At 38.0% G+C, this 27,223-nt stretch overlaps 2 protein-coding genes across 18 annotated transcripts; one reads left to right on the forward strand and one right to left on the reverse strand.

Moving 5' to 3' along the window:
• Positions 1 to 46: 46 nt before the first annotated feature.
• Positions 47 to 774, forward strand: LOC120444621 (DNA-directed RNA polymerase II subunit RPB11). Its single transcript, XM_039624424.2, has 4 exons — positions 47 to 203; positions 278 to 367; positions 422 to 596; positions 670 to 774. The coding sequence occupies exons 1-4, from the start codon at positions 151 to 153 to the stop codon at positions 703 to 705; spliced, it is 354 nt and encodes a 117-aa protein (XP_039480358.1). The 5' UTR covers positions 47 to 150; the 3' UTR covers positions 706 to 774.
• Positions 764 to 27,155, reverse strand: LOC120444615 (restin homolog). Of its 17 annotated transcripts, none has more exons than XM_039624400.2 (18): positions 26,414 to 27,155; positions 26,017 to 26,349; positions 16,388 to 16,450; positions 12,163 to 12,282; positions 11,991 to 12,032; positions 10,215 to 10,370; positions 9,936 to 10,151; positions 9,707 to 9,872; positions 9,475 to 9,652; positions 9,188 to 9,250; positions 8,333 to 8,443; positions 6,029 to 6,139; positions 5,370 to 5,436; positions 3,822 to 5,278; positions 1,767 to 3,764; positions 1,571 to 1,701; positions 1,181 to 1,389; positions 764 to 1,114 (listed from the first exon to the last, which is right to left on the reverse strand). In XM_039624400.2, the coding sequence occupies exons 2-18, from the start codon at positions 26,279 to 26,281 to the stop codon at positions 1,068 to 1,070; spliced, it is 5,400 nt and encodes a 1,799-aa protein (XP_039480334.1). In that variant the 5' UTR covers positions 26,282 to 26,349; positions 26,414 to 27,155; the 3' UTR covers positions 764 to 1,067. The 17 variants fall into 17 exon arrangements, with proteins under 17 accessions (XP_039480334.1, XP_039480335.1, XP_039480333.1 ...); XM_039624401.2 differs by having other exon boundaries at positions 3,822 to 5,233; positions 9,188 to 9,253; XM_039624399.2 differs by having other exon boundaries at positions 9,188 to 9,253.
• Positions 27,156 to 27,223: the final 68 nt, after the last annotated feature.

Here is a 27,223-nt window from a genome sequence, read left to right on the forward strand (position 1 = left end):
CTACTTTTAGCTAGAAATACATAGCTTCTCCAGCGTGCCTTGCACTTGGACGTTGTTCAACACTGTGCCGGAGAATTTGGCTGAGCGTGCTGCTGATTTTAATAAACAATTTTTATATTTGCTTTAACTAACGAAAAATAAGGCATCAAAATGAACGCACCTCCGACCTTCGAGTCATTTCTGCTCTATGAGGGCGAGAAAAAGTGAGTACACATAACGGACCTCCCCAATTGACCACCTGTAACCCGTATTTGTGTTTGTTTTGGCGCATCTGCAGAATAATCAAGGAATTGGACACCAAAGTGACCAATGCGGCTATATTCACCATAAACAAAGAGGATCACACTCTGGGAAACATGATCCGCAAGTATGTTGCTGCATAAGCCCTGCTGATTACAAATTAAATTTGCATTCTCTGCAGCCAACTGCTGAAGGACCCCAATGTCTTGTTTGCCGGCTACAAGGTTCCCCATCCTCTGGAGCACAAGTTCGTTATCCGCATCCAGACTACGGCCGATTACTCTCCGCAAGAAGCCTTCATGAATGCCATAACCGATCTTCTAGCAGAATTATCCCTCTTCGAAGAGCGTTTCAAAGTATTACATACCATCTGTCCCAGAAATATCCCTTTAATAATAATTTCTTATATCCATACTCCTCTCATTCCAGGACGCCATCAAGGAGAAGAAGGAGGGCGGCGATTAATCATAAAATTACCAATAAAATCCTTAGTCTTATGAATACCCAATAAAATGATGTACGGTTCTTTTTCCACGTTCTTGATTTTATTTTTTACACTATGTTTACACTCAAAAATTACGAAAACAATCGATTGTGAGTTTGCCACGAATCGTATCAATAAATAAAACAATTTAAAATAGACTACTATCCATGAATGTGTGCATAACGCAAGATCACAATTTGAAATAGAGAATGTTCTTTGTGTGATTGAGTGAAGCGCTGCTGAGGTAAAAGTTATCTCATCTGATGGATATTGCAAAACATGGTTATGCTATAGAGTCTAAAACAAAGTAAAATGGAAATAATAATTTAGAATTTAACTAGAGCTAATAGGTTTCATCATCGGCACATTCGCTAGTATCGTGGCCAAAAACTGCAATTGACAATTGTTAGATGTCGGTCAACTTAGATATTGTATAGCATATTTAATTGTATTTACCCTCGCAGGAATCACAGTATTTCCTGGGTGCCGGCAGCTTCCGTTCCTTCTCGTTGTTATTGGACTCGGAAGGCGGTGGGGAGTAGTCCCGATCATCGCTAGCCTGGATTGGACAGTCTTCTGTCTCGTGCTGATCAAACTCATCGCAGATGTCGCAGAAAAGTCTGGGAGCCGGCTTGCGCTTGGTCAGGACATCGAAGGCATGAGGTCTTAAATATAGCATATAAATAACAAATATAATTTCAAGTCACATTCCACAAAATCCATTATTGCGATACTTAGATACTAAATTTCAGACATTAATTTTAATAAATACACCTTTATCTTTACAGAGTTAAAAACGGAATTGCTTAAACAAACCGCATCCTTAAAGAAAAGAAAGAAACTCACTTGGTGAAATCCATTGGCAAGGTTTCAAGGGTCTGCACCTTAGCCTTGAGTGCATCATTTTTCTGCTGCATGTCAGCAATAATTGAGTTCAGGAAGTTGATTTTGGCAAGACTGGTTTCGGTGTCCAGCGACTAGAAATGAGCAAAGCCCATTATTTACAAAATATTTAATATTTTCTTTAAAGAAAGAAACCCACCTCTAGTTCATCTCCCTTTTCGGACCGACTGCTCGCTCCATTCATCTGAGACTTAAGGCTCAAAATCTCCCTGGACTTCTCCAGTTCCAGCGACTCTAGCTTGCGCCTCAGTTCCTTAGTTTCCAAATAAGCAGTCTTTTGGGACTCGTTGGCTTGATGAAGTGCGGCCTCCAGTTCCACAACTCTACTTTGAAGCTGTTCCAGCAGCTTAGCTTTAACGGAGGAAGCATCATCCATTTCGTCGATAACTTTCTGATATTCTGCCAGCTGGGTGTCGAATTCATTACCCTTTTCTAAAAGTGACTGTTTTTGCTGAAGGGATTTCTGGAGCTCCTCATTAGCCTGCTTTAATTGGCTCAGTTGCTCCGCCAACTTAGATGTTTCCTCTTGAAGAAGCCTCTCCTTTTGCTGGGCCACTTCTAACTTATCCTGAAGTTCGTTGTGGCTTTTCAGATGACTTTGTAATAAAGCACCACTTTCTCGAAGTTTCCCCTCAAGTTCCTTAAGACTGTTCTCCTTTTTACCTAGAGACTCCTGAAGCTCCCCATTTGCTTGCTCCAGTTGATGTAGTTTCTCTGTGACTGCCAGAGATTCTCCTTGTAAATTTCCCTCTTTCTCTTGAGATTTCACTAGCAACTCCTGGAGTTCCCTATTTTCCGCTTGCTGGGACTCTAACTGGGAGGTGGCTGCTTGGAGTTTATCCTCCAACACCTTAACTAGTTCCTCCACTTTTACTAACGAATCCTTTATTTCTCCATTGGCGTCTTGTACTTGCTGCAGCTCACCGGATAATTTAGCAGCCTCTTCCTGCAAGTTTTTCTCCTTCTGCTGTGACTCCAGCAATTTATCTTGGGTTTCCTTTGAGCAAGAAGTTTGGCTTTCCAACTGAACACTGCTTTCTTTTAATTTTGTCTCTAGGTTCTGTACAAGTTCTTCTTTTTCCCTAAGGGATTCAGACAGTTCGACATGGGTCTTTTGCTGCTGCAGCAGTTGGTCGTTCAATTTGGTACCCTCTTCAAGTAGCATCTTTTCAATCCTTTGAGCTTCTTCTAGCTTTACTTGTACTTCCTGAGAGGAAGTGCTTTGGCCTTCTATGATGGAACTGGTTTCCCTCAGCTTTTCTTCCAGGTTCTGGACAAGTTCTTCCTTTTGCTTTACTGAATCTTGAAGTTCTTGCACAGACTGTCGTAATTCAGTAAGTTGCTCCTTAGAAGTCAGAGACTCCTGTTGCAAATTTTGTTCACTTTGCTGAGCTTGCTTGAATTCCTCTTCGAGCTCCTCGAACATTTTTTGTCGCTCATCCAGTTGCTGATGGGTTTCCTTTAGTTCCTCCTTCATCCCAGTAACTTTTTCAATCAGCCGCTCTGAATTCATATCCGCTTCCATTTCAAAGAGCTCGAATATGTGATTCGTTTCGCTTTTCTCCGCCTGAAGAACCTCCAATACGGTGGAGAGCTCCGCATTGGTAGCTGATATATTGGCATTAGCCACCTGGATGGCTTCCACAAGGGTCTTAAGGTCGGCAATTTTTTGCGCATCTTCGGAAGCCATTTTTTCCTTGTGCTGAAGCTCCACATTGTTGATTTCCAAACGCTCCTGCAGGTCTTTTATGGTCGCCTGTGTGCTAGTGCTTAACTCTAGATTCTCCATCTTGGCCTTAGTGACTTCTTCTTGAAGATTCTTATTAGATTCTTCGAAAGCCTTTTCTTTCCGTTCTCCCTCTGCTTTCAGCTTTGTTTGCGAGTCTTGACTATCTTGAAGTTGCTGTCGCAGCTCCTGCAGCTCTTTCCCTTTTTGCAGCATCTCCTGGCTCCAAGCATCGGCCTTGCTCGTCAGTTCCTTTTGACCGGTAGCTAATTCATCCGAGAACCTGGACAACTTAGTGTGGAGAGCGCTGGAGGACGAACGTTCAGCTTGAAGCTCAGCATGCAGCGTATCGGTGATTTCCTTCACCTGATCCTGCAGATGAGAAGCCTCCGCTCGGGATTCCGCGTAGTCCTGTTTAATCAAAGGAGTATAAGATATATAATATCTTTGTTTATAGCACAGACTTACCTTGTTGACCTTTTCCAAAGCTGCATTTGCGGCCTCAAGTTGCTTAGTTTTGGATTCCACATCCGTATGACATGAGCTGAGTGCTGCCTGCGTCTCCTCCACTTCAGATTTAAGTTTGATGATCTGTTCCAGCAGATTGGCGGACTTCTTGGCTTCCTCTATTAGGCTGCCATTTGCAGACTCCAATTGTTTGGTTTTAGCTTCCAAGTTCGATTGCGTAGATCTTAAATCAGACTGAGTTTCTTCAGCCTGGGAATTAAGCTGGCTAATCTCATCGTGCAATTTTGCTACAGTTTTGGATCCCTCTTCTCCAGATGCGGTGGCCTGTTTCTGAAGTTGCTCTAGTTGAACTTGTACGGCCTTTAAAGAACCTTCGGATTCAGCAGACTTGCTTTCGATTTGCTGTAGCTCCTGTTCCTTTTGCTTTATGATCGTCTCTTGATTTTTCTTTAGCTCTTCCCAATCAGCGTGCAGTTTTTCATGGGCTTGCGTTTTCTCCTCTAATTGCTGTTGAATTTTTTTAAGGGACTCACCAGATTCAACTAATTCTAAATCCTTCTGGGTATTAATATCTTTGATTTCCCGAAGATAAACTTCTGTTTCTGACTGTTTCTTTTGGAATTCCTCAAGTTCGTTTTGTTTTAATGCCAATTGCTGTTCTACGGTTTTTTTTTCTAATGCTATTTGATTGACTTCAGTTTCAGTCTTTTCCCTGACTAGTTTTTCCTGTTCTGCCAATTGCTTTAACTCTGATAACTGTTTTTCAAGTTGTTCTTTTTCGTGTTGGTTTTTCGAAGCTTCTTCTTTGATTTGAACTAGCTCCTTTTCGGTTTTCTCTAAAAGAGTCGACTTTTCTTCAGTGCCTTCCTTTTGCAACCGAAGCATATCATCCAGAGCGGAACTATCCGCTTTTTGTACATTGAGTTGTGTGGTAACCTCATCAAGTTGTTGGGCAAGCTCTTTGATTTGCTCATCCCGCATTCGGACTTCGGTTTGAAGAATGTCGCATTCATCGGTTTTGTTAACCCTTTCGCTTTCCAGGGTATCGGTTGCTGCTTTCAAGCTCTGCAGTTCAGAGGTTACTCTTAACACCTCTTCGGATTTCTCGGCCAGTTTTCGGGTGAAATCAGCCTGAGCCTCCTCAGCTTGCTTTTCGTTTTCCTCCTTGAGAAGTGCAAGTTCCCTCCGGAGATTCTCGATACCACACTCCGAGAGGGAGAATTTCTCCAGGGCCTCATCTTTGGACACCAACTCCGTCTGTAGAGTGGCGTTCTGTTCCTGTAGGTATTTCACATTTTCCCTCAATCGCTGCTCCTCTTCCAGCTGTTCCGCAATCCGCGATTCAATCTCCTTCTGCTGAATGCCCATCTTTTCCTGCAACTTGACAATTTCCTCCTTCAACGTCATATCATCTGAGGGCGGAGCGGGAGGTGGTATACTTTGTAGACTTGGCGTAGCTAAGGAGGATGCACCAAGGAAGGTACGAGTATTACGCATTTTTCGCATGAAATTGAAACATGAAATTAAAACATAATTGTTCTTTCTTACCTGACACCAGTTGTGTGATTTTTGACTCCAGATCATGGATCTTTTCCTTGTACACCTGGGACTGAGCCTATTATACAGGAATTATGCTATTAGTAGGGGTTTTTAGTGTAGTATGGAAATGCACATTAGCTAGCTCTATTCATTTATTTCCCCTGAAGATATATGACCTATTCCACTTAATTACCGTAAAAGACAATATTATTATTGGAGACTATATTTCAATTTTTATTTTGCATAGTTTGTCATATTCTATTGTATTATCTACGATCTTTGAGTGGGTGGCGTAATGTTTAGCCGCCACCAATCATTTTTACCTAGTAGAGTTCGTTTGCCAATTTTTATATAGCATACTTTTGGATTCAGGTAACGCAATAAGCTTGATGAGCTTAGTTTACAGCTTATAATATTTAAAAAAATGTTACAAAACTTATATATAAAAACTGTGTTATGAGCCTTACGTCTCTTAATGATTTCAGAATTTAAGAAAGAGATTAACGACATTCAGCATTACCAAATATAACAAACTAGATAACGAAATAAGAGCGAATATAGTTAACTTGTAAGGATATCTGAAACCCACTTTTCAATTTCACAAAGCTCTTACGCTACCTATTACAAAACAATGTACATTTCCACACGCGACTTCTGTTCGGCCTTACATTCATTTCATCGCCACAAAACTGGGCTTCGTCTATGGAGAACTGCAACTCTTCAGTTTTCTTTCGTTCATCGCCCAGTGCCGACTCCAATTCAACGATTCTTGCTTTCAGCTGAGGATCGAAGGGTCAAAGAAATAGGAAAGGAGATTAGCACTCATGTTTAGACCATAAATAAAACAGCATTTGAAGATTATAAAAATGATTTGCATATTGTTAATGTATTTTTCTTTATATATGTAGATAGTATTTAAGTGTATTTCGTATATATCGTAATAACTAAACCAACAGCAAGAAAAATTCGCTTTCGTCAAAACAATCGAAAATTGTCAGTCAACTTTTCCACTATCCGATTTTTACTTTTTAATTTCGTTTTTATATTTTTTCGGCAATTAAACCATTTAAGTTTATTTTATTCATTTTGGTTTTTTGCTTGGCTTTCGGTTTTTAGGGTTTCCTTTTTTCATTATTTTAAAGATCTTTAATTCTTTATTTGGTTGTATCAGCTTAAAACGCTGTGCAGACTTCAACTTTGTCTTCAGTGGTTCCTTTCTCGGTGCGAAGAAAGTTAATTCAAAAATCATCGAATCGAATAGTTTTGAGCACTGTGGTCCCATCCCTCTCTTCCGGATTTCTACTTGATGCGCAGCGGTGTCAGGACACTGTGCAGGATGCAGTGACTCTCGTGTTTTCCGGACCAGCCGCGGAACTCGCGTCGCAGATCGGATACCTTTATGCTATGTCTCGCTATCAGGCGTCTCCAGCGATCCGCTTCGATCAGTATTTGCTATAAGAATCATACAAAAATAGTCTTGTGCAAACAGAATTTCAATTCCAAAGGGCCAGCTTAATTTTGGTCAAATTGGTAGTCAGATTATCTTTTTGGTTTTGCGTTAAAAAGGATGGAGCTCAGTGGATGAGAAGGGTAAGGAAATATGGATTTGGTGTGGCGTGGACCTGGGATTTCAGGTGATAATTTTGTTGCTAATTTAACACTCAAACTCAAAGTGCGCTCGACAAATAGAAAAGTCTAACACGTATCCGCATATAAATATAAACACAAACAATTTATTGAAATCAAAACCAAACAGAAAGCACAAAACTCCATCATCCAAGACAGTCGTATTCTAGAGAAACCCCAAAAGCTGTTGCGAAAAGCACATTTATATAGGGAACTTTTAGCCATAATAGGGTATATTTGGGTGCCAGATTTTTTTTCAGAAGCACTGTGTGGGTAAGCTAACAGTGCAAAAGTGCTAACAAACAATGCAAATAATTAACAAGAAGTATTTTGCGTTTTTCTTGCTGTAATTTTCAGATTGCGTACATGAAAATGTAGGTGTAAAATCGGTGTATCTGCACTGAGATGGACTCATAAAAATTTCCTTTGGATGGAAAATAAAACAAAATGTTATCTTAAGCACATTCAATCTTCGCGGATGCAAGTTATTGGTAAAAAAAAATATTGCGCCAGCACAAAATGCAAGAATATTAATTATAAAATGTATGCATACAAGTTGATGTAAAATCAATTTAGGTTGTATACACTTCAGCAATAACCTTAACCCAATGTTAGACGAATTTTGACCGAGTTATATGCTGTTGAACCCCCAAAACCTTTTATGCCTAGTTAAACCTATGAAATTTGTACTCTTCTCAGCGTTCCAAGTTAATTTGATGAATCAGTTTGGGAAAATGACTGACAATTGGAGATGAGTTGTATCTTCACTGTGGTTAAGGAACAAAACAAAAAACAAAACGTGCGAAAAATTAGATGAGTTTCAGTTAAATCAACAACAAATAAACACACGACAATGGGCAAAATCATAAAAACATCTGTGAAAAATCAAGAAAAAGTGAAAATGGTTGTGTATGTTTGTTTTGTAAACAGCCAGCGCGGGTGCAATGCAAAAATAAAATCAAACGAAAACAAAACACAATTAATTGAAACCGAAACTGCACAAATGACTGCGCAAACATTGACTGGGCCCGACACTCGAATCAGCCAAGTGGAAAGAGTTTCTTTTTATCGCAAAACCAAACTTTCTTTGGCTTGGCCTGCTGCTGATGCAGATGTGGCTGTTGCTGCTGCAATATCTGTTGCTGCTGCTGCAGAGGCTGTCTGTTGCATGCGGCTGCTGATATGGTTGGTCTAGTACTGGTGGTAATGCTGCTGCTGAGGGTGGTGGGCACCCAGACGTGTTGTTGCTGTGGAACCTTAACCCTCGGCTTCTTGGCGGGTCGATAGGGTCGCGATCTATCCGCATAGGGCAGCGGAGCGTACATGGTATCGGTGAAAATAATTACCTCGTTGATGTTCTTCTGCAGCTGCAGCGCCTGGTTCTGGGCATCCTCGCGGTCCAGGTCGCGCTCCACCATCAGCTGCTCCACATGTTGTTGCTTCTCGCGCAGCAGATCCTACAAAGTCGATCGATCGACCAAAAAATAAACAGAGCACAGAGAGGACAAAGCAAGCTTTTATGAGATGCCTGGGCACACAAATAACGATACAAGAAGGAGAGATACAGGAGAATATAGATACAGAATCGGATACATATATAGTGTGGGTGTATGTACAGGTATATAGGGTGCGGCTGGTAGCAAAAACACTCATTACTTTGTCGTAACTTTACCTTTTACCGGCGACAGCGAACACACATGCAAAAAAAAGCAAATTTAACAAAAACATTGAACGATCAACACTTGAACAGCGAAAGCGTGCAGGAAGTATTTAAATATTTTTATTGTACATTGTGATATATATAAACCAACTCAAACACATGGTATAAAATGCATTTAGACTTCATAGGCATACATTTATTATTAATTTACATAGTTTGTATTGGTGGGGTTTTTTGCTTGGGGATGTGTCTTTAGTGTTGTGTTCTGTGTAGGTTAGTGTCTTATGTTAGTTATACGCTTACTATCTAAGGGTTAGACCACATTTATACAGAAGAAGGCATTGCATAGATCCATTAACGTCAAAACCTTTATACATTTTATAGCCTAATTTGCAATAGGTTATAGGTAATACGTAATAGCCAAACCATAAATTTTAACGTTAATGGGCTGGGTTTGCTAACAGCGACTACGGCGAAAAGGAAAAACCAACAGCGAATACCATACAATTTATTTGTGGATCTTGTAGAACAGTTAGCATACCTGCATGGAAAATTGGCTTTTCGGCGTCGCTAAAATTGGCTTAACGGGCGTGCTCGACTTGCGCTGCTAGGAACGGAAGGGATTTTGCGATTAGAATTGGAACGCGTTAGTAGCAGGGCTCGAAATAAATTAACAAGTAGGTTAATGGGTAAAATATAGAAATAAACAGAGAACAGAACCAGAACTTTTAACGGTATTTGTGTGTGTGTTTTTTAAGGTACTGTGGGTGTTCTTTCTGTGGGAGAAGTGGGCGGTGAGGGTGATCCTTTCGAGGTCACCGCTTATACCTGAGCATTCATGCGCATGCGCGACGTAGCCGTGGTGGCGATGCTGTTCATGGTGCCAATCGAGGTGAGCGACTCCCTTGATCCGGTCCTCGAAAGTCGCGTTTTCTTGGACGACGGCGACAGCGAAACCTTCGCAATAGGTACAAACACCCCGTACTTGGGCTTGCACTCAAAGTATCTGCAATGGGGGTTGGTAAGCTCGTGGATCTCCTGTCACTTTTTATGGGTATACCTTATATCATCCACAGCTCCATCGTTTTTGCCGCTAGGCTCATCCAATTCCACACCGCACCAGTTGCCGGGAGCAAACTGTGTCTCTCCCAAATAGCGTAAGATACCAGGTCGACTGCCAAATCCAGAGGACACAATCACACGATCACCCACAGCCATTCCATTTTCTAGAGATCCACAGGTTTTTGTAAAGTTTCAGCTTTATCCTATTCGTAAATCAAATAACTTACTGCCTCCAATGCCGGGACTGCGAAGCATCGAGCTGCGAACACTCGCAGTAGGGGAAACCGTGCGCGATCTGTCCGGGGAGTTTTTGGCCAATGGAGAGGTCGGCGTCTGGGCTCCGGACATGGGATATGTGGTAAGACGAGTGAGGCGTGAGAAAATGCCTCGTTTCGGCTCGCACTGAAAGTACCTTTTGCCCGACACACAGCCATCGTTTTTACCTAGAAAAAGCATTGACTTCTAATAAGGTCTTTTGAGAGAGATAATATAGAGCCCATCCTCACCATTAGGTTCGTCCAGAACAACACCCGCCCATTCGCCGGGTGCAAAGTGTGTCTCTCCAATGTAGGCAATCTGTCCGGGGCGAAGGCCACCCAGCCAAACCCGCTGGCCAATGATGAACTGCTCTGTGTTTGCTGTCAGCACGGCGCTGTTGTGATCTGTCCGATGGGAAAGCAATAATAATATCAAGTTGGGGGGTCCATTAGTATAACCCGTTGGGTCATCAATCATAATACTGTCTAAAAACAATGCTAAAATTGGCTAGACTGCGTTTTCATTTATCTCTCCAATACAGTTCATTCTTTATCTGGGTTCCACTTGGGTATGATGTCATTTGGCATATTTGCATATCGCCTGCTCAATGGAAAACCATTGAGAACGATCCCCCGCATAATGAATATAAATTATTTAGACGGATTTCAGCAGTGTAAACTTGACATTTGCAAGCTGTTCAATATTCCACATCTATGTTAAAAGTGGCAATGAAATCCCTCCGATTTCACTTTTAAATACCCATTTATATTTAATGTGTCTGGGGGAAAACCATTAAGTGGAAAATTACAGGAAACAAGCGGATTATAAAGCTAAATAAAAATTGCATCCAGCTCAGTGAAGTCATAACAACATTTTGCCAAGTTTGGCTGTCGTGCCAGTTAATTTAATTTTGCTGTTGACTGCATCCACCCACATCTATTAGATATGGCAACTTGCTCATAATTTTCCATTGCCGTTGTTAAAAATGAACTGGACTTCAAACTGCATTTCAGTGACATTACAGATAAGTTCATATAAAATATATTGGCATTTTCTTTTAAATGTGAAATTATTATGCTAACTGTTGAATTTATGAATAGGTTTTTGCTGCATTACTAAAAAATATGGCATATCACGTTTTACGTTTAAAATAAAAATTAAAACAACTGGTTATAATAAATCCGGTACCATTATATTTATTTTTACTTTTTTAAATAAATAAATTGATGGTAACCTATTATATGAATATATATTTCTGGTGGCATTGAAAATAAACAGAAATAATCAAATCCCTTCACTAAAATTAACATAAACCCAAGAAATAATAAGTTACGCCAATCTTGTTCAAAGTTTTCCCCATTTATTTTAATAATTTTTCATGTTTTTTTATGGATTACGTTTCCTCATCAATTTGATTAACATTAAAACCGTAACGATTTTGCCCCAAATTCGTTAGTCCACAAACGTGGCCAATTTAATTTGGCAACTATAAAATAAAATAAAGTGCACATAGTTAACCCCATAAAGACCTTGACTTGATACGTTAATTCAGTGTAAATATTGTCACAGCACTGGCTCATTAGAGGCGCAATTACGCCCACAGTGAGAGGTAACATTAAACACGTTTGTAGTGGCTCATTAGGCCTTGTTGATCTGACAATACTTGGGGCTACCGAAGATGCCGAGATATACATATGTCATCTGCATGGGAATTATTTTGACAGTTTGGCCATAAATTTGCGCTCCTAACGTTTCTGCAGAATGACCGTTTAAGGAGCGAGCAACTGGCCTAGATGCATAGATACAAAAACGCCAGCCACCTGCGCAAATGGTTGGAACTAGACACGCTCTGCAGCTACAAGATACAGCAACCAAAAGTATTTTCAGTACATGTTAAAAAAAATACAAAAAAAACGTCAACAATGGTTTACCACACATGGTTTTCCCATTCAAAATCCTGTGGATAACTCAAAGATACATTTGCGTTTCATTTATGTCCACCCACAATCGTAGCGAATGCTTACCTGAGCTGCGACGCCGCCCAGTGGCTTCTAGATAATAATCATCTTGGCGTTGGGAAACAACAAGCAGTAACGAAAGCAAAACAGACAAACAGAAAAGATACAGATACAGATACGAAATACCATTTAAAGATACATGCGGCTGGCACAATGGCGATGGTGGCCAAGAACTTACAAGATGAGCGACTTCCAGCCTCCGATTTTTGCGAGCGTCGAGCGGGCGAAAAGCGATCCCAGTCGGATGTGGGTGAGAGTGAAGATCGCGTAAAGCGCATGACAGTCTCTTGATAGAGATCTATAGACAGGACGGGTTTGTAGATATACAGATGTACATATATACACGAAGTCGCCCCGAATTTCCATAAAATGCATTTGCAATTGTTTAGCATTTCGCTGTGTTTTTCTGTTGTGGGTGTTAAGTGAGCAAGCTGTGCAGCAAGTTTTCCTGACATTTCCCTCATTGTTATATATGTATTTTGTTTATATACATATGTATATATATTATATTGGTATTGGTTAAAAATTAGCGCATTTGTGTTAGTCCCAATTTGCTCTTTTGGGTTGTGAAAGTTTTTCGGCAGCTTGTGTGCTAAGGTTTCTTGTCTTTAATAAGATCTTGGCCGCAAGCAGTTGTGGTAAAGGTTAGATGCCAGCACAGAAAACAGCGAACGGTAATTTGAGATGTTATTAAGCTCAAAATATATGTATGTATGTATCTATAAGTATGGATTGAGAAAGAGTTTGGCGTGTGCTTGCTATATGATTTTAATGAAAAACGCTTATAAAATTTCTCCTGGTTTGCCGTATAGATGTTATAAAAACAACACATGCAAAAAAGTACCTTTTACGTTTTTTTTTAATTACATGCTATAAAATCAATTTATGCATCAGTAAACCATTGTAACATTCTTTCACAAAATTGTGTGTGTCCAATGCTTATTGATATTGGTGTGTAATGTATTGTCTCTTTTAACTGCAACTTTCAAAATCCATTCACACTTTTGCCAAAACTCCACGAGAAAGAGTTATAAAAGCATAAATCAATTAAATTGTCGACAGTTTGGTAACGTTTTCAAAGCCATTGAATGACAGACAGCTGCAGATTTAAAAGCACAATTGCAGCGGACAAAAGATATGCTGCCGAAAGGAAGGAGATCGAGAAAAGATTTCAATTTATCAATTCCACGATTTCGGTATCCGCTTACTCTTTGATGCACAGGAAAAAAAAAACTGCTGACGAACTAAAAACATGAAAGTTAGGTTTTTAAAATTGGCTCTCTCTACACTAGCACTCTCTTTAGCACTAGCGCCATTTTCAGTTGTGGGATATGAAAACCTCAGCGGGTCTACGTCATGTAGTTAATTGTGTTTTGCCAGTTCAAATTGCGCTTATTTTCCCCGTTTCTTTTTTAATTTTTCTTCATTTGTAATTTACGCCAGACATGCTCCTCTTAAGTACGAGTGTGTTGAAGATGCTTTCGACCGGCTTCATATCTCGGGGACCACTGCTTTTGGCTAATCAACCGATTGCGTTGGCCCAGCCGTGACATGACATGAGTTGGCCAGACCAGCCGGCTTCAAGGTTCAATTGCGAGTATATTGTATCTGGCAGATACATATATGCTGGCGTTCGCTACCGTTCGTCGATCGTGCAAGACAATTTGTTATTATTTGCTATTATACATCATGACGGTAGCAATTTATTTTCTGTATCCTACATGCTCGTAACAACTTTTTTTAATTATCACAATTGGGCGTTGTAACAGTTTGTAGGTGTATTTTTGTGAGTGGTTCCCAATTTTTTCAAATAAATTTAAAAAAAAACAATTATTTTGCAAACTTTCACTAATCACTAGTTTTTTTGTTCTGTATTCATATCGGTTACTAGTATTTTATGTAGTGGTATTTATGTAATGAAAAAGCTGCCAATGCCAGGCAATAAATCCGACTTGACTTTACCTTCGCTAATTGAAACACCTTTCCCCCGCCTCACTTAATTTGCAGCATTTAACTGTGAAAAGTCGTCATTCTAAAAATACGCACGCACATAGATGACAAACAATTTCCTTGCAGTTGACATTCAGCGTCAGTGCTGCTAATGAACTCATGTATCTGACAGATGAATCATCAAAGAGCACCGCTCACCAGGCCAACGCCAAGTGGAGTGTGGCGCCGTCGATAGTTGACTTGACTTGGCCAAAAGCCAACCCGGCCCGGCTACGACCCACTTTGCCCACGATTCTGGCCAAAATGAAGCAGCCAGGGAGATACGTCGAAATCGAAAACAAATATTTCGCCAGCCATTTATGGCGGATCGATCGCGCGCTAACCGGCGATAAATCAGCGAACAGAGCCAACAGTGCTGGCCATGTCAATAGCACATTATCTTTTGAGATGATTAACCAACATTTAATTAAACTAAACTGTGCAGCTTTGTGAACCACCTTCCCGACTCCTCCTCATCGTTTCTATCTCCCTGTGTAGGCTGCAATGCAGTTCTAAGCGATTCGTAAACCGTTTTAATGTGGGTTTCTACACGGCGAAAAAGTCTGTTAATCCTTTTGTGAATTGTGAACCACACAATTATAGATATACACAATATATAGATTCTGCTATAAATGAAGGATACTTTCATAAGATAATTGGATTCTATTTTTTCCCAATCCTAAATATATTTATCAGTGTATTACCCTGTCTTTTAAACCTGCAGCTTTGGCTACCCACATGTCGAGTAGTTTTTCACAACCCCACAATAATTTACTGCGTATAATTTACATGACTTTTCGGCATGTTAGATGCAAATCCATGTGCGAGTGTTTGTGGGAAATGGCGACGAAAACTGATTTTTAGCTGCTGATTGCCGATCTCTAAGTCCTGATCACTGTGGGCTGAACCAATATTTCAACTGAACTGCACGGGTGGTTACAGTGAAGCTTTTAATGAGGGAATCAATCTTGGTAAATATAGCACGGTTATAAATACAACTTTTACTCAGGGGTGTGGCTTAAAGTTATTTACTTACAAGCCCTGATTGTATCTTTGTATTTCCGGGCATCTTGAATTAGTGTTTCCCAATAGTTATACATTCGCTTTAAAATATGGCCACTGTTCCTGATCTAGCATTTTTTATCTCAATCGATTTTAATTTGCTCATTGTTCTGGGCACACAATAATTGCATCGACAATGCATATATCTGAATATTTATTTGCCATTACTTAAACTGCTAAATGTTTTCAACAGGAATCTTTGTGCGACAAACTAGAATTTCACCAAATAGAAAACTGGTTTTTCAGATGAAGATGCTTACGTGACCTGATCGGGCTGATCGCGTAAAGGCGTGTCCCATATATTATAAATTATAGATGTATGCTATATAGTAAATACCCAAAAAAAATCCGGTTGGGCGTCTGTTCGAGTCGCGTATTTCGCATTACAATTAAAATTTGTTTAAGTTTAGAACGTGTTTCGAATGCGAAACAATACAAAAACACATGTGGCAGAAGGGCAGACAGTTGAATGAACATTTCAATGAACATTGCGACTTTAAAGACGTTTTTAGCCTAATGAAGTTGCCCTACGGCTAAGGTAAAAAACGATTCAAATTATGACTGATTACGGTTGACTTTGATAGGTCTTTGATTGGTAGATAGATACAATCTGGGAACTAGACTTGACATTTTTCCTATATGAGGGAAAATATTGCATACACAAATAGATAAGTAGATAGACAATGGAATGCCTGTTGTTCGTTGGGAGATCACTGAACCAAAAGTGAGGGGAGGAAGGAACAGTGTGTTTTTCAGGGTTAACAAAAATTACATTGAGGTATTCGAATTCTCAATTAAATGGAAATGATTTCTAGGTCGGTAAACGTAAACATGTCTGATAATATTCAATATGTATACAGTTCCATTTATGAATTTCGGTTTAACTTTCTTATTTATAGAAACTATATCTTCAGATCTATTTCGCGTAAAAGTGGATAATTAATTTCTTCAGATAACTGTAGTTTCAGTTTTTTAAAAAATTTTAATTCTTGATATGTTTTTATTTGTTTAGATTATTTTGGAACCTTTACCTATTGTTGATAAGTTCTGACCTTCTATCTTAATATGTCAATGAATTAATAGCGGCGTAATATTCAACGATATGGTTAAGACGTCGTTATGCATTGCAAATTAATATCATTAAATTCCGAAACGAACAATGTTATGCCCAAAAAAGTGTTAAAACAGATGTGTTAATTTCGCCCACATTAACAAGCAATTAATTGAAAATTAATTATAAATTAATTATGTCATGGGACGAGATTAAATGAAACGCATTGAAAAGAAGCCAATTTAAAATAACAATTGAATGCATCAGTCCAAATATAAGTGAAACGTAAAAACATATTTACCTGTATAAGCCGAATTGATCGAACTTAAATTGTCATCGCTTTCACGACTCATGCTGGCGGTTTCTAAAAATAAAATGAAAAACGGAAAAAAAGGAAACAAGCGCCAGGAACGCAAAGTGAGCATGGCAAATTAAACAGCACAAAACATATTAGCTTAAAATTAAATTATAATTACAGCTAAGGGCTGGGGGCTAAACCAAGCGAATTCAGGCCATGGTAACGGGCCCAGAAAGCTCAGCAAACAAAATATGTTTAAAATAAAAGGCAAAAGAAAATGTAAAGTGCAAAGTGGCAATTAGCTATGGGTCGCTCCGGCAGATCAACCTCCCCACCCCAAAAAGAGTCTTATTTCATTTTAAAGAGATTAGATAACTGGGAGAGTGTTCGGTGAAGGTTTTCTTGGAATGGCTTCAAGGAAATAAAACTTATAGGCAGCTTTGCAAACCGTTTCCGCAGACTCAAATGTCTGCAGTTATGTACAACATTTTTAACTCTGTTAAGGAACTGCTACTCCTTTTATTGTGCCGAATTTAAAATTTGGTTAGTTTCACACGAGAATATGAATAGCTAAAATTGATTTTTTATAAATGTATTTTAAACGTATATAGTATATGTACATATATCCACAATCCCCTGATCCACAATACACAAAGACTATAAAATTGATCTTATAGAATTCCCCTTTGGAAACACATCTTCAAGACGTTTAGGCAACATATGTACATTTGCATATTACCTAAAGCAATCCATCAAAATCTAAAAAAACAAGTTTATTTAAGAGAATGAAACCAGACACCCCTTAATGACCTACAAAAAACGAAAGAAAACAGAATTTCAAACTCAAATTGACATTTGACTTTTCCACCTGCAATCAAAAATTTTATTTACCATACCCATAATTAACAACCTAACGAGGTGAGTTGCAACTTGAGTGTTTTTATGTTTTATTTGTGAATAATTAATATTCCAACGGGCGCGTGTGTTTAAGATTTTGAGATAGGCAGCAAAAACAACTTAATTATTGTTTGTTTGCTTTTTCAAATTATGAAAGAGACTCTTCAGAAACTTATGGCTAAAAAGCCACCGCAAAGAATGCTGAAAGTAAATTGGTTTGTATTTGGTCAGTTGCCATAAAATATGATGGTTTTGCAACCCACACATAATTGCAATTGGAATTTTTTTTTGGATGGATGGCTCGATCGGAGACTTTAACAAGTGGGTGTGTGTGTCGCAGTTTATAACTGTATTTAAAAGTTCAAAATGGACATTAATGTCATAATTAAAGAAGAGTTCATCATCCATCATCTGAAATGGGAGCCACTAAAGTTTTAATTATCGTGGAGTTGCTATTGAATTATTTATTTAAACATCTAATTAGTATTTTGTTTATACTTTGGGTAGAAATAAATTATCAATAATTCTTAGGCTTTTAAGTCTTTATCATGAAGGTCTGTTGATAGGAAAGCGTTTTCTCCTACTTCTTCAAACCTCATTTATACATTTAAGGCTCTTGAGCAGTACTCGTTAAATCGTTTACTACAAAAAATATATTAAAGTACGCATTTCTGTTGAACATTTTAACTTAGCACTTGAGGCTATTCCAAGCGAGACTTTAAGTGTTCGGTCCGAGAATTGTGTAAGTGACGTGTTAATTTATTTGACTTTTGCTTTTGCTGTTCTTTTATTGCATACGAAATAATTAAAAGCATTGAAGTGTAAGCAAAACAATGGACAAACATGGAGAACACTGAAAATGACCACAAAAATGAGAAAAAGTGATTAAAATTGTTGTTTAAATTTTATTTGTTAAGCATTTGAGCTGAACTTGGCTGGTACTTGATTAAACCAGAAAAGTACTAAAGAGGTAAATGTATTTCTTGTATAAAAAGTATGAAATTTATTTTTTAGTTTCCTTTTCTTTTTTAATGAAGTAATTTACTATATTCTAGGATCCATTAACTTTTCTTAATGAGCACTTCTATTAAGCTTACGAAAATTTATTAGAAGCAGAAAAGTACCTTCACAATGAAACCAAACAAATAAGCTGGACAAAACTAAGCTAACAAAAAAAAAAAAGAGCGGAATAGAAATGGAGGCAATAATAGGTTTGTTTACACGAAAATCCAGAGAAAGACTTGGTTCACTCAGTTTTGACAATAAATCATTTGAAAAGATTTTCAAGCTAAACAGGTGCAAACTGAAATATCATTTCATAATCGAAAAAAAAACCGGGTGCGGACCATAAAAATTAATTAACCAAAGGTGGTTACACCTTTTTCATTTTTTCTCTTTTCATTACCGATTTGTGTTTAGTCAAAGAAACTGTAATTTAATTGCCGGGGAAGTCAGTGAAAAAAAGTAAAAGGTGCCGCCGGCGGAAAAGCAAAGAAAACAGGCGAAACAATAAATAAAAATCATTTTCAAGGCGTGTGAAACGCAGTAAGGCGGGGAACATTTACCGCAATTAAATGCTCTTAAATGAGTGTCATACAAAGTACAATGCAAACTAGCAGGGTGCAAAGGTGCGTATACGTGATCAAACAGCAACGCGCATTACTCATACGCCACATAAACCACCCACGAAAAGTTGCCCTGTCTATGGCAACAATTCTAGAACAAATACCAAGCTGAGCTCATTGAGGAGCTTTAAAAACATATATAAATATAAATCAAATATAACAAACGCCAACGGCAACAATAAAATTGTGTAAACAAACCGACTAAATTGAGTGGAATGACGACAGATCATTATTGCCGGTGGCGGGATCCACAGCAAATATACAGAGGTATATAGAATGTGTTTGGAACTTGGTGTGAAGTATATGGGTATGTATCTCAGTTGGACAGATGGGATGATCAGTCTGTCAAGGTGATGCCTTCAAAAGGCTCTATAACATCGCTCCCACACGCCCACAAGTTTTTACAGGTGGATTGTGTAATCTTTATGTGAATGTCTGGTTCTAAATACAAAGTCAGCCTGTTTTTTTTATTCCATTTGTGTAAGCAGCAGTAGCCTCGAGCTTTTGTAAACTCACTTATTAATCAGCTTCTACGTTTCAAACTGTAAAATGCCTTATTTACTATCAATATTTACCCATAAATATTAATTATTAATAATAACTATTAAGCATACAAATATATACCTCCGTATATGTATATACATAATTTTTACATATCCAGAAACTCATTTTCAAGACCTTTTCATTCTAAAGTAAAATCTCTTCAGATACGGTAAGTTCATTAAAATTCTATATTTGCTTATAAGATTTTAGATTAAATTCTCCTTTTATCAAGACATCTTGCATTCCGATTCTCTGTTATTTTAGAAGTAATCAGCATCCAAAATGAGTAATTATTTCACTACCTAGCGAAATAATGTGCGGATCTCACGCTCAGTTCTAATTCAAAGATAGCGTGGCAACAGCAAAAGTTGTAGAGTTTCGGGCTAGCAATGTCACAGGGAGAATGGAAGTGAGAATGAAACCCAAAATAAGTTCTCAAAATAAGTTCTCCTTATCAGCAAAAAAAAAGGCCATTGCTGCGCCGGTCCAAACGAAACCAAAATAATAATAACAGCTGATAAAATACCAGTTAACAATAACAATGCCAAGGCGAATGAAAGAACTTGAGTTGGCCTGGTCAAAAATGTTTAGACAATTGACAGACAAAATGTGCGTTATGCGAACGGAACGTGGCAGTGAAAAGAAAGCCGCAAAACGGAAAGAAAGTTAGCTGCAGACAACTAAATACAAAAATTGAAATTTGCATATGTTGCCTGCCAGTGGAAGCTAAGTTGATTTGGCAATAAGACGTCAACGTCGAGCCCCAAAACCACAAACAAATATAACAAAAACGGAATTGCACTAAAAATCAAAGTCTTAGGCAATATGCAAATATTGCTGCTGTGAAAGTCATTCCATTTGGCATATATGTATATGTACGTATTTTTAGACCGATCAGCGCTTGTGTCTCTTTCAGTCAAAATACGAATCAGCAATAGCAAATTTGTATATCTAATTAGCGGTTAACCGCAAATTTTCAATACAATCCGCAACCGAACTTTGTTATTGCTGTTTCGGCAAATAAACTTTTGTTGTCGCTTAGAGTTTATCGTAGATATCGGAGATATAGAATGCCTTAAGGTTATCTTGGCGATTTAGCCGACATTTCAATGAGAGAGAGGTTGGGGACACGTGCTTAGCCCATTTACAATTTTTTGTGCGTCAATTTACTTATGTAAGTACTTGTAAACAGGAACGAGCGGACGCCAACGGAAAATCCGTAATTAGCTTCGTTCTCTGTACATCCACAATGGCTAATGGAAAGGGCCAAAAGTACATATGTATAGGGGCAAATGCCAAAAGCAAAACCTAGCATTTAAAATCGTTTCTTCTATTATTTTCATATTTCTGGAAAAAACGTTGCTTCTAGAAAAACAAATAAACAAATAGTTTTTAAAGCACATTCCTACAATATCTTTACTCTAGCTCTCTTGCTGTTAGTTTTAATGCGCTACAAATAACTTCTTGCTACCTTAATTATATTTAAATTAACCACGTTTTTCCTGCAAAATATAGTCTAGAGCTACAAAAAAAAAGAAGTGATACTGCTGTAAAAGTCAAGTAATTTCGGTTAGCAATTGATTGGCCTTTTTCGTTTGCCGAAACATAGCAACCATTAAGGGGGGGGTAGGGTTTTGAGGGTTCAAAAAAAGTGATTTTTTTTAATTGCATATTATGAAAGTATAGTAACTCAAGATTGTTGTCTGTAAATAGGAAGTCAATCGGAGCAAAACTCACAAAGATATAGCTTTGGAAGTAGGCGGGTCTTGAACGACTACCTGAGTAATCCCTCAGCGGGGAAGACAGCAACAAAAACTTTAAACACGTTTTTCTCAAATCGATGTTTTTTGAGTCGGTGCACTCTGTATCTCAAAATCTATTCAACCGATCGTTCTCAAATTTTTTACAGTATTTCCTTACATAATTTATGAGGTAACCCTGTCGAGATTTTTTCGTTTTTGATTTTAATTTTTTTATTATTAACAACAATAGTCATGAACTTTGGCCAAAAATCGGTATTTTCACTTTCAAGTTTTGTAAAAAGTTCAAAAATTATAATAAATGGAAAAACTCGACAGGGATACCTAGAGGGACATAAAAATTGATGGAAAAACTTTGGGTATTTCATATCAGATTATCCAGTGCTGAGGTATGACGTGCACCGCAAAATGTATTTTTTCTGAGGCGCCTGCGAAGAATTGCTGCCATTCGGTCAATTTTCAATATTTTTCAACCAATATTTCACAGAATATAGTTCAAATACTACTCTTTAATCTACAATAATCAGAAATAAATTTACTTTTACCGTACGCCCAAAAAAAAACCTGTAAAAACCTGTTTTTTTCTCCCTTCAAAACCCTACCCCCCCCTTAAATTGAGTAGACAGAAATGAGCCAAGCCCAAAAAAATTGGCTAAGTGATAAGCACTTAAACATGTTATAATTTAAAGGAGAGATATCAACTAACGCCGTATCTTATCTTTAAATTCAATAAAACCAAATTAAACAAAAAAATGAAAAATTCTGGGTTTGGTTAAGACACAAAATTAAATAAATATTTATGAGGCCAGTGTTTTGAAAGCCAAAACATAGTTTCACATAGGAACAAAAGAATAAATTTGATTAACAATTGGTTATCAACCAGACCAAGCCAAGGTCAAAGGCTGTCGCCTGAAATATGAAAAACAAAAGTTTCCGAAAATATCTTGCACTAAAGTAAACTCGCATCCTTTTAAGGCATCGACAAGGACGGAAGAAGAGGTTTACAAAACTTTTGCCTTTACAGTTCTTTTTTGAAAGCCTTATATTTTAATTGCGGTTTCGAATTTAAATATTAACATTTGTAAGTTTCCTGGCACGCCAAATCACCTTATGTGAGTTGAATAACAACAAATTACTCTCTGTTAAAGTTGGCTTCTATTATGGATTTTTCAATTTCGTTTGCGTGTTCACTATATAAGCTATAGTATAGAGCCGATCAAGTTCAATTGGTTGCCATCTGAGCTGCAATTCCGCGTCTGAAACACGTCCGCCACGCGAAAAGTCGTTCAAGTAACTGAACGTCGAGAGCCAATCGCGAAGCGAAGCCAGCGCAAACTTTGAGAAACTTTTTTTCGCAGCGAGAGAGCAACGAAGCCGATTGCCAATCCGGCTCCGTAGCTTTGTTGGTCAGTGTTAAATAGCAGACACTGTGGCAATAGCTCCACACTTTCAGTGTTTTTATTGAATAAACGTCGCGTAAAATAAGAGCCGTAAAAAATTGTTTTTATTTTCGACTTTTGCACGGACGCCCAAACTGAGTTAATCCAGCAATCAAAGAATTACCACATGGCTTCAATTGCATTTTCCTTTTTCTCGATTTTATATTGATCGATCGCTCAATGGTTTCTAGCACTTTATCCGAAAGTGCAGTAAAAGCAGAAAAATAATGAAGATAAGTCAAGAGATTGATATATCAGGATATCCCTTGTTGGTTTGGGGTATAACTTTAAAAAAATAAGTTAAGATTAAACATTTTTATTTTCATTTAACGAAAATTTATTTCCTTATTTGTAATTTTTTTATTTAGAATTTCAGGGAATCTTCTGTGTATACTAATATCAAATATTTATTAAATTAGGAACACTATTTTTTATATTATTAGACGTTATTTAGACTTTTTGTGTTCATTTGATTCAGTTTTTCGTATTTATTTAAATGACTGCTGAAAGATACGATTCACTTGGTAAAGTTTAAAACACGGCTTGAGTCTTATTAAATTTCCACGTAGTAAGACAAATTAACAATTGCTTGACGAGATTGTAATACAGAATCCAGATGCTAAATGCCAGTTAATCAGAATCCATTATTTTTAAATTTGTCTGTGAATCAGCTATTAAGACAATGCACAAACAGCGCATAGAAATACACTTAAGATATACGAAAAGTTAAATAGAAAATGTTATTAGATAAGCATGTATTTAATAGAATGAAAAATACACGACTTTTAAATCGCATAATTTAAATATATTCCTTTTGGAAAAGATACTGTTTTTCTGTTGGTTGAAACCCGAGACGTTTTCGGTATAAATATTCAACACGTGTCTTCAATTATAAAGATTTCAACGACTTAATGATGTGAAGTCAAATAAGTAAGACAAAAAGTGGTTAATCATAACATCAATATTGACTCTCCCACAGAGTCGGTGATGTAAACCGAACTGGGCTCAATCTAGAATCGAATGGAGTAATGCCTCGCCAGACGATGCTCATCCATTAGACGTCAATCTCGAACGCGATTTCTATTCTATCTTAATGCGAAGACAAATGAGCTTTCTGTTTTATGGGTGGCTGAGAAGCTCACTCCACTTTTGTTTCCGATCGAAGCCAATAAAAGTGACATAAGCTCATCCACGAGCTCCACGACCGCAATGCTCATATCAGATCAGTTGAGAACGGAACCCGGCATCAAATGCGCAGCGCAAAAACACCTCAAAATATCTCAACTCACAAACATACTAGCAGATACGTTTTGAGTATGTTTTCTGTGTCATCGCCAGAACAAATTCAATTAGGGAACGACGTAGAGAAAGATTGCCGGCCGGTCGGCAGGTTTTCTCGAGCTTTCGAGCTGATCGAGATTTTCGCAGACTTTTGGCATTGAGTGTTGCCGGGCAAATGACGGGACTTGGCAAATAGTCAAACAGTGTCTTTTAGAATGGTTGGAGAGATTTTAGAAAGCTGATCTAGCAGCCGATCAATGCGTTCAGATTGGAACTGATTTGGTTTAAAGCAGCGCGAAAAATCTCTATCAGTAAGAGCATACAACTGTCCAACTAGTTTTGTTAAGCTTGCTCATCACTTGGTTTTCATCAATAGTATTAATAATAAATCACATAAAATTCAAGTAATACGAAATAAAATATACTTCTACTTGGCATGGAAAAGTAATATACGCAATGGGAAAGAAATTATTTTATTATTATGAAACCCAACTAGATTTTCCTTTAATACCTTTTGCAAACAACTTAATTTCTTAAATAGGATCAATAATTATGTGCAATAAACCATCACTGAACGATTTTAAAACTAATTTTTAAATGGGCCAAATTGGTAATACCATTTACAAACTAGTTATAAAACCGTATAATACAAAGCTCAATCAAAACCAAAACAGTGCTCAAAGGCCCGTGTAAACTATTTTGATCGGTGCGAATTAAAAACACCTCGTGACTCAGTTTTATCTGTAACCTTACAACACACATTTTTGCGTTTTTGGGTAAAATTGCAGGGGGCTTTCTACGATTTTGCGGTTGCGGTGCGACTGCCAATCAGATATGGAACGTGTGTGCCTGCGAAATAGAAAACCCGTCAATCGATCCATGGATCGTTTGGAAGATCGTTTGCTATATGGGCTAGTGGGTCGTCGAATGTTGACTGCTGCGGTGTGGTTACGTGCCTGAAATGAGCCGCATTGGGCGGATCAATTAAATGGTAGCAGCACTTGCCTAATTGGCCATAATTCTCCTTCCCAAAAAACACTTTTCGGGGCAGCTCTATAATTATGATCGAGAGTTGAGAGTGGGCGGCAATCTGCTTTGTTTATTTTTGACCTGCGCGTTGGTGTTTTAAACGATTAAATAATTGAGATAACTGAACTGAATTTGTTTACCAAACGAAACGCTTGACGGTGGGAATTTCAAGATGATGTTATAAATGTTTTCGCTCCTTCAGAATAATTTTCATAAATCTATCCGTGTATTCCTAAAATAATTGCAAAGTTCAATGTAGTGCAAAAAGTGCACTCAAAATGGGTGGGGTCAGCGCATATGTATGTATATTTTTAGCAAGTGAGTGGGTCTGTCATCGTTTTCATTAGATCATTGCATTCGCCTATAGTATATAGCAATCTATATCTTGTGGGTGCCCATGTGGGTGGATGATCAACTGGCTTGAGCCAAAGTTGGAAATACAAAAGTAGTCAAATCTCGGGTATTGAAGGTGGAGTAAACTAGATATTATGAATGACCCCTTTTCAATGTCGAAGTAAAGTGCATTATGCAGTCCGATGTTAAACTCACCATTCTGTTTGGGTTTCTGTTTTGCCACAATTTCCATTTTGGGCATGTTTTTCAATATCAACGTTCATGAGCACTTGGTGAAAATATTATCGGTTATTTGTAACTAGTTAAACATATTCTAAGGCGATTTTATCGCAAAGTAAATCTCTTTTTAGGCTTTCGTATTCTTCGCGTATAAAAATGGTAAAAACCCTTTTCTTTAATTGTGAAATTGATGTACTTAGTTGAGATGTTAATATTTATGTGATGTTGACAATGATTCCAAAGGAGATCTTGTTGAATACCCACTGGTGTCCAATATAGTTAAATTCTCATCTCGCCCTAAATGATGGACATATCTAACTGGTAGACTTGGTTATAACTAAATTAGGAAGCCAAGGGATAATGCAGACCTTTGACAACTTCTTAAAATTCCGCGCTTAGTCATGCGTATATGTAATGACATACATATGTATTTTCTTTGAGCCATACTACTAACTGGTTCGCAATGTTGCACGACTGAAACTTACCTCTTGGTGGTGGACCGGATTTGGGAGTAGTGTGATTACAACACGGTCTTCCGATTTTGGAAACGGAACCCGTCGATCCAAAACTAGATGGTGCCTTCATTTTGCTGGGCTGCGGGATTCCAGTGGCAGAAGCAGCGGGCGTGGGAATATTGGATCTGATGGGACCCGGTAATTTGGAGGCAGTGGCTCCCTGTTCCGGGTCCGCAGTAACTGGCGATGGAAGAGGAGCACTTGCCCCGCCCGAATCGCTCGTTTCATCACTCATTTTTCACTTTATTCTAAATACTTCACTTATCTGGACACACGCGTATTAAAAGTAAACAATTTAAAAAACTTGGGGAAAAACATGTGAAAAATAACCATTTTTGTTAGAATTAGTTGAATGCTGATCACTTACCTTAACAAATCTTTGTATAATTCGCTTAATTTCCTTTATTTTATATTGTTTGCTACAAAAATAAATTGATTATTAACTTTAGCAAGGTTTTGAACCACTGTGCCACTTTTGGTGTTGTTGTTTTATTTTGGCGCGCAGACAGCTGTTTCACTCGCACTTAGGCGGCTGCTATACAACAGCTGATTGAGAGCGAATTTCTTTTTTTCTTTTTTTCGTTGAGCTTGAAAAACAAACAAAACCGCTTTTTGTGGCTGCTCTTGTTGGGCAGAACTTCGTTATATTTTCAAAAATGCGGAACCAAAATATGTGCTGAATTAATTGTATGGGACTAACAAAATCACTCAAGGGTATTCTATTTATATGGATTAGTAATTTTTTATTTTTAACTGTGTTTGGCTTCCGCTGATTTTCATCTGATTAAATTAAATCAAATTGCTTATCAATTTGTGCATTTCACACACACGCACACATACACACGCGCGCTTCAGCTCTAGAACTGTTCTATATTTTATTGTTGTTGCTGATTTGACACAGTTATAGAAGAGGAAGCAGGAGAGAAGGGTGGTGAAAGGGACGCAAAAACGCACTCTTATTGATGTGTGTTTACCGCACACACGCAGTACTTAGATGAGCTTGCGTTCTATACATACTATACGGCAAAAACGATTTAGAAATATACGCGATTTTCGTTTTTATACACTAATTTTAGATTTTTTTTTGCACTTCGTTAGCGTTGCGTTGGAATTTTGTTGTTGCACTGGGCTAGGGATGGGAGTACAGCCCCAATGCAGTGCGCCAATCGATAGTTGC

Source organism: Drosophila santomea, chromosome 2R (assembly GCF_016746245.2).
Source record: "Drosophila santomea strain STO CAGO 1482 chromosome 2R, Prin_Dsan_1.1, whole genome shotgun sequence".
Classification (NCBI taxonomy): domain Eukaryota; kingdom Metazoa; phylum Arthropoda; class Insecta; order Diptera; family Drosophilidae; genus Drosophila; species Drosophila santomea.

Bases quoted from the DNA above. Each gene is read 5' to 3' on its own strand.
- LOC120444621 (XM_039624424.2), top strand. From the start codon at position 151: ATGAACGCACCTCCGACCTTCGAGTCATTTCTGCTCTATGAGGGCGAG. The intron at 204-277 runs GTGAGTACACAT...GCGCATCTGCAG, and splicing joins CTCTATGAGGGCGAGAAAAA to AATAATCAAGGAATTGGACA. The intron at 597-669 runs GTATTACATACC...CTCTCATTCCAG, and splicing joins TCTTCGAAGAGCGTTTCAAA to GACGCCATCAAGGAGAAGAA.
- LOC120444615 (XM_039624399.2), bottom strand. From the start codon at position 26,281: ATGAGTGATGAAACGAGCGATTCGGGCGGGGCAAGTGCTCCTCTTCCA. The intron at 6,140-8,332 runs GTAATTATTTTC...TTCGATCCTCAG, and splicing joins TGCAGAAGAACATCAACGAG to CTGAAAGCAAGAATCGTTGA. The intron at 3,765-3,821 runs GTAAGTCTGTGC...TTGATTAAACAG, and splicing joins CTTTGGAAAAGGTCAACAAG to GACTACGCGGAATCCCGAGC.